Here is a 6,070-nt window from a genome sequence, read left to right as displayed (position 1 = left end):
ATGGGCTCGATGCTGCTGTGACCCATTGAATTCCTGCCCCCCAGGTATTTCCTACTGGCCCGGACGGACCCGGACCCGGCGGTTCCGGCCAGCAAAGCCTTCACCGGGTTCGTGGTGGACGCCGACAGCCCCGGGATCCACGTGGGGCGAAAGGTGGGGCCGCAATGGGGCTCAGACCCCACAGAGACACATAGGGACACATGGATCCCATGGGGACAACATGGACCCATAGGGACACTTGGACCCATAGGGACAACATGGACCCATAGGGGACAACATGGACCCCATAGGGACAACATGGACCCATAGGGACAACATGGACCCATAGGGACAGCATGGACCCATAGGGGACAACATGGACCCCATAGGGACAACATGGATCCCATAGGGACAACATGGACCCATAGGGGACCACCAGGATCCCATAGGGACACATGGACCCATAGGGCCCCATAGGCTCCCCCATTGCCCCATAGATCCCCATAGGATCCCCCATTGCCCCATAGAGCCCCATAGGATCCTCCATTGCCCCATAGAGCCCCATAGGATCCCCCATTGCCCCATAGATCCCCATAGGATCCCCCATTGCCCCATAGAGCCCCATAGGATCCTCCATAGAGCCCCATAGGATCCTCCATAGAGCCCCATAGGATCCCATATTGCCCCATAGAGCCCCATAGGATCCCCCATTGCCCCATAGGGCCCCATAGGATCCCCCGTATTGCCCCATAGGCTCCCCCATTGCCCCATATTGCCCCATAGGATCCCATATTGCCCCATAGGCTCCCCCATTGCCCCATAGATCCCCATATTGCCCCATAGGCTCCCCCATTGCCCCATAGATCCCCATATTGCCCCATAGGCTCCCCATATTGCCCCATAGATCCCCATATTGCCCCATAGGCTCCCCCATTGCCCCATAGTGCCCCATAGGATCCCATATTGCCCCATAGGCTCCCCCATTGCCCCATAGGGCCCCATAGGATCCCCCACAGAACCCCATAGGCTCCCCCATTGCCCCATAGGGCCCCATAGGATCCCCCATTGCCCCATAGGCTCCCCCATTGCCCCATAGAGCCCCATAGGCTCCCCCATAGAGCCCCATAGGCTCCCCCATTGCCCCATAGGCTCCCCCATTGCCCCATAGATCCCCATAGGATCCCATATTGCCCCATATTGCCCCATAGGCTCCCACGACCTGTTCCCAATGGAGCCCCATAGGGCCCCATAGGATCCCCCATTGCCCCATAGGGCCCCATAGGATCCCATATTACCCCATAGGCTCCCCCATTGCCCCATATTGCCCCATAGGATCCCCTATTGCCCCATAGGCTCCCCCATTGCCCCATAGGATCCCCCATTGCCCCATAGAGCCCCATAGGATCCCCCATTGCCCCATAGGCTCCCCCATTGCCCCATAGGGCCCCATAGGATCCCATATTGCCCCATAGGGCCCCATAGGATCCCCCATTGCCCCATAGGCTCCCCCATTGCCCCATATTGCCCCATAGGCTCCCCCATGGCCCCATAGGATCCCCCATGGCCCCATAGGCTCCCCCATTGCCCCATAGGATCCCATATTGCCCCATAGGGCCCCATAGGCTCCCCCATTGCCCCATAGGCTCCCCCATTGCCCCATATTTCCCCATAGGATCCCATATTTCCCCATAGGCTCCCCCATTGCCCCATAGGCTCCCCCATTGCCCCATAGATCCCCATATTGCCCCATATTGCCCCATAGGATCCCCTATTGCCCCATAGGATCCCCTATTGCCTCATAGAGCCCCATTGCCCCATATTGCCCCATAGGCTCCCCCATTGCCCCATAGATCCCCATATTGCCCCATATTGCCCCATAGGCTCCCACGACCTGTTCCCAATGGAGCCCCATAGGCTCCCTCATTGCCCCATAGGATCCCCCATTGCCCCATAGGCTCCCCCATTGCCCCATAGGATCCCCCATTGCCCCATAGAGCCCCATAGGATCCCCTATTGCCCCATAGGATCCCCTATTGTCCCATAGATCCCCATATTGCCCCATAGATCCCCATAGGCTCCCCCATTGCCCCATAGAGCCCCATAGGCTCCCCCATTGCCCCATGGGGCCCCATAGGCTCCCCCATTGCCCCATAGAGCCCCATAGGATCCCCCATTGCCCCATAGGATCCCCCATTGCCCCATAGAGCCCCATAGGATCCCCCATTGCCCCANCCCCATAGGATCCCCCATTGCCCCATAGAGCCCCATAGGATCCCCCATTGCCCCATAGGATGCCATGGCCTGTTCCCAATGGAGCCCCATAGAGCCCCTCCAGGCTCCCCCATTGATTGCCCCATAGATCCCCATAGGCTCCCCCATAGATCCCCATAGGATCCCATATTGCCCCATAGATCCCCATATTGCCCCATATTGCCCCATAGGCTCCCCCATTGCCCCATAGGATCCCCCATTGCCCCATAGAGCTCCATTGTCCTATATTGCCCCATAGGCTCCCCCATTGCCCCATAGGATCCCATATTGCCCCATAGAGCCCCATAGGATCCCCCATTGCCCCATAGGATCCCCCATAGGATCCCATATTGCCCCATAGGATCCCATATTGCCCCATAGGATCCCATATTGCCCCATAGGGCCCCATAGGCTCCCCCATTGCCCCATAGATCCCATATTGCCCCATATTGCCCCATAGGATCCCATATTGCCCCATAGGATCCCATATTGCCCCATATTGCCCCATAGGCTCCCACGACCTGTTCCCAATGGAGCCCCATAGGGCCCCATAGGCTCCCCCATTGCCCCATAGGATCCCCCATTGCCCCATAGATCCCCATAGGATCCCATATTTCCCCATAGGCTCCCCCATTGCCCCATATTGCCCCATAGGATCCCCTATTGCCCCATAGAGCCCCATTGCCCCATATTGCCCCATAGGATCCCATATTGCCCCATAGAGCCCCATAGATCCCATATTGCCCCATAGGATCCCCTATTGCCCCATAGAGCCCCATAGGCTCCCCCATTCCCCCATAGGATCCCCCATAGAGCCCCATAGGATCCCCCATATTGCCCCATAGGCTCCCCCATTGCCCCATAGATCCCCATATTGCCCCATATTACCCCATAGGCTCCCATTACCTGTCCCCAATGGGGCTCTATGTCCACGCAGGAGCTGAACATGGGGCAGCGCTGCTCGGACACTCGGGGCATCGTGTTTGAGGACGTGAGGATCCCAAAGGAAAACGTGCTGCTGGCCGAGGGCGCCGGCTTCAAAATCGCCATGGGAGCCTTCGACAAGACGCGGCCGCCCGTCAGTGCCCCAAAACCCCGAGATTTAACCCCAAAACCCCGAGATTTAACCCCAAAACCCCGAGATTTAACCCCAAAACCCCGAGATTTAACCCCAAAACGGGGCCGGGAGGCGCCTGGCTGAGCTCTGTGATCCCACAGGTGGCGGCTGGAGCCGTGGGATTGGCCAGGAGAGCGTTGGACGAGGCCACCAGGTACGGGATGGAGAGGAAGACCTTCGGGAAACCCATCGTGGAGGTGAGCGGCTAATTAGCTGCTTAATTAGCTGCTTAATTAGCCCCTTAATTAGCTCCTTAATGAGCCCCTTAATTAGCCCCTTAATTAGCCCCTTAATTGGCTCCTTAGTTGGCTCCTTAGTTGGCTCCTTAGTTGGCTCCTTAGTTAGCCCCTTAATGAGCCCCTTAATGAGCCCCTTAATGAGCCCCTTAATGAGCCCCTTAATGAGCTCCTTAGTTAGCCCCTTAGTGAGCCCCTTAGTTAGCCCCTTAGTTAGCTCCTTAATTAGCTCCTTAGTTAGCCCCTTAATTAGCTCCTTGGTTAGCTCCTTGGTTAGCTCCTTGGTTAGCTCCTTAATGAGCTCCTTAGTTAGCTCCTTAATGAGCTCCTTAATGAGCTCCTTAGTTAGCCCCTTAGTTAGCTCCTTAGTTAGCTCCTTAATTAGCTCCTTAATTAGCTCCTTAATTAGCCCCTTAGTTAGCCCCTTAGTTAGCCCCTTAGTTAGCCCCTTAATGAGCCCCTTAATTAGCTCCTTAGTTAGCCCCTTAGTTAGCTCCTTAGTTAGCCCCTTAGTTAGCCCCTTAATTAGCTCCTTGGTTAGCTCCTTAATGAGCTCCTTAATGAGCCCCTTAATGAGCCCCTTAATTAGCCCCTTAATGAGCCCCTTAATGAGCCCCTTAGTTAGCCCCTTAGTTAGCTCCTTAGTTAGCCCCTTAGTTAGCCCCTTAATTAGCTCCTTGGTTAGCTCCTTAGTGAGCTCCTTAATGAGCTCCTTAGTTAGCCCCTTAGTTAGCCCCTTAGTTAGCTCCTTAGTTAGCTCCTTAATGAGCCCCTTAATGAGCCCCTTAATGAGCCCCTTAGTTAGCCCCTTAATGAGCCCCTTAATGAGCCCCTTAATGAGCCCCTTAGTGAGCCCCTTAATGAGTCCCTTAATGAGCCCCTTAGTTAGCCCCTTAGTTAGCCCCTTAATGAGCCCCTTAATGAGCCCCTTAGTGAGCCCCTTAATGAGCCCCTTAATGAGCCCCTTAATGAGCCCCTTAGTTAGCCCCTTAATGAGCCCCTTAATGAGCCCCTTAGTGAGCTCCTTAATTAGCTCCTTAATTAGCCCCTTAATTAGCCCCTTAGTTAGCCCCTTAATTAGCTGCTTAATGAGCTCCTGAGTTAGCTCCTTAGTTAGCTCCTTAGTTAGCCCCTTAATGAGCCCCTTAATGAGCCCCTTAATGAGCCCCTTAATGAGCCCCATAATGAGCCCCTTAGTGAGCCCTGTAATTGAGCCCCGTTAATGAGCCCCTTAATGAGCCCGTTAATGACGGCCCGCTTAATGAGCTCCGTAGTTAGCCCCTTATTGAGCTCCTTAATGAGCCCCTTAATGAGCCCCTTAATGAGCTCCTTAATTAGCTCCTTAATTAGGGACTCATCCCATTTCCCCCCACTAGTGACCCACGACCCCATTGCCTCCCATTAAACCCTCATTACCCCCCACTAATTACCCCCAACCAATGACCCACAACCTCTCATTCCCCCCTATTCTCCCCTATTGCTCCCTATATCCCCCCATTACCCCCTAATTACCCCTAATTACCCCTAATTACCCCTAATTACCCCATTAATTACCCCACAGCACCAGGCCATATCCTTTATATTGGCTGACATGGCCATGAAGGTGGAGCTGGCCCTATAGCCCCCTATTCCCCCCTATATCCCCCTATAGCCCCTAATTACCCCATTAATTACCCCTAATTACCCCTAATTACCCCTAATTACCCCCACAGCACCAGGCCATATCCTTTATACTGGCTGACATGGCCATGAAGGTGGAGCTGGCCCTATATCCCCCTATATCCCCCTATACCCCCTAATTACCCCTAATTACCCCTAATTACCCCTAATTACCCCATTAATTACCCCCAGCACCAGGCCATATCCTTTATGCTGGCTGACATGGCCATGAAGGTGGAGCTGGCCCTATATCCCCCTATATCCCCCTATATCCCCCTATATCCCCCTATATCCCCCTATATCCCCCTATATCCCCCTAATTACCCCTAATTACCCCATTAATTACCCCCATAGCATCAGGCCATATCCTTTATACTGGCTGACATGGCCATGAAGGTGGAGCTGGCCCACCACAACCTCCCATTACCCCTAATTACCCCCTATATCCCCCTATATCCCCCCATTACCCCCTATATCCCCCTATAGCCCCTAATTACCCCTAATTACCCCTAATTACCCCATTAATTACCCCATAGCACCAGGCCATATCCTTTATACTGGCTGAGCTGGCCATGAAGGTGGAGCTGGCCCTATATCCCCCTATATCCCCCTATTCCCCCCTATATCCCCCTATATCCCCCTATATCCCCCTAATTACCCCTAATTACCCCTAATTACCCCATTAATTACCCCATAGCACCAGGCCATATCCTTTATACTGGCTGACATGGCCATGAAGGTGGAGCTGGCCCTATATCCCCCTATAGCCCCCTATATCCCCCTATAGCCCCCTATTACCCCCTAATTACCCCTAATTACCCCATTAATT

At 54.3% G+C, this 6,070-nt stretch overlaps 1 protein-coding gene across 5 annotated transcripts in view; it reads left to right on the top strand.

The window, feature by feature from the left end:
• Window positions 1-6,070, top strand: part of ACADM (acyl-CoA dehydrogenase medium chain) — a 22,923-nt gene that overhangs the window by 14,582 nt on the left and 2,271 nt on the right. For 3 of the 5 annotated variants that reach the window (XM_015850896.1, XM_032441799.1, XM_015850894.1), the window contains exons 4-6: window positions 45-153; window positions 3,167-3,307; window positions 3,448-3,543. In XM_015850896.1, coding sequence (XP_015706382.1) covers window positions 45-153; window positions 3,167-3,307; window positions 3,448-3,543 — 346 coding nt within the window. Of the gene's footprint in view, window positions 1-44; window positions 154-3,166; window positions 3,308-3,447; window positions 3,544-5,433; window positions 5,476-6,070 lie in introns of all 5 variants that reach the window. The other 2 variants (XM_015850895.1, XM_015850897.1) reach the window with 2 other exon arrangements.

This window comes from Coturnix japonica, unplaced genomic scaffold (assembly GCF_001577835.2).
Source record: "Coturnix japonica isolate 7356 unplaced genomic scaffold, Coturnix japonica 2.1 chrUnrandom576, whole genome shotgun sequence".
NCBI lineage: Eukaryota > Metazoa > Chordata > Aves > Galliformes > Phasianidae > Coturnix > Coturnix japonica.
Note: the sequence above shows the minus strand (reverse complement) of the source record. Positions and strands in the feature narration are given on the sequence as shown.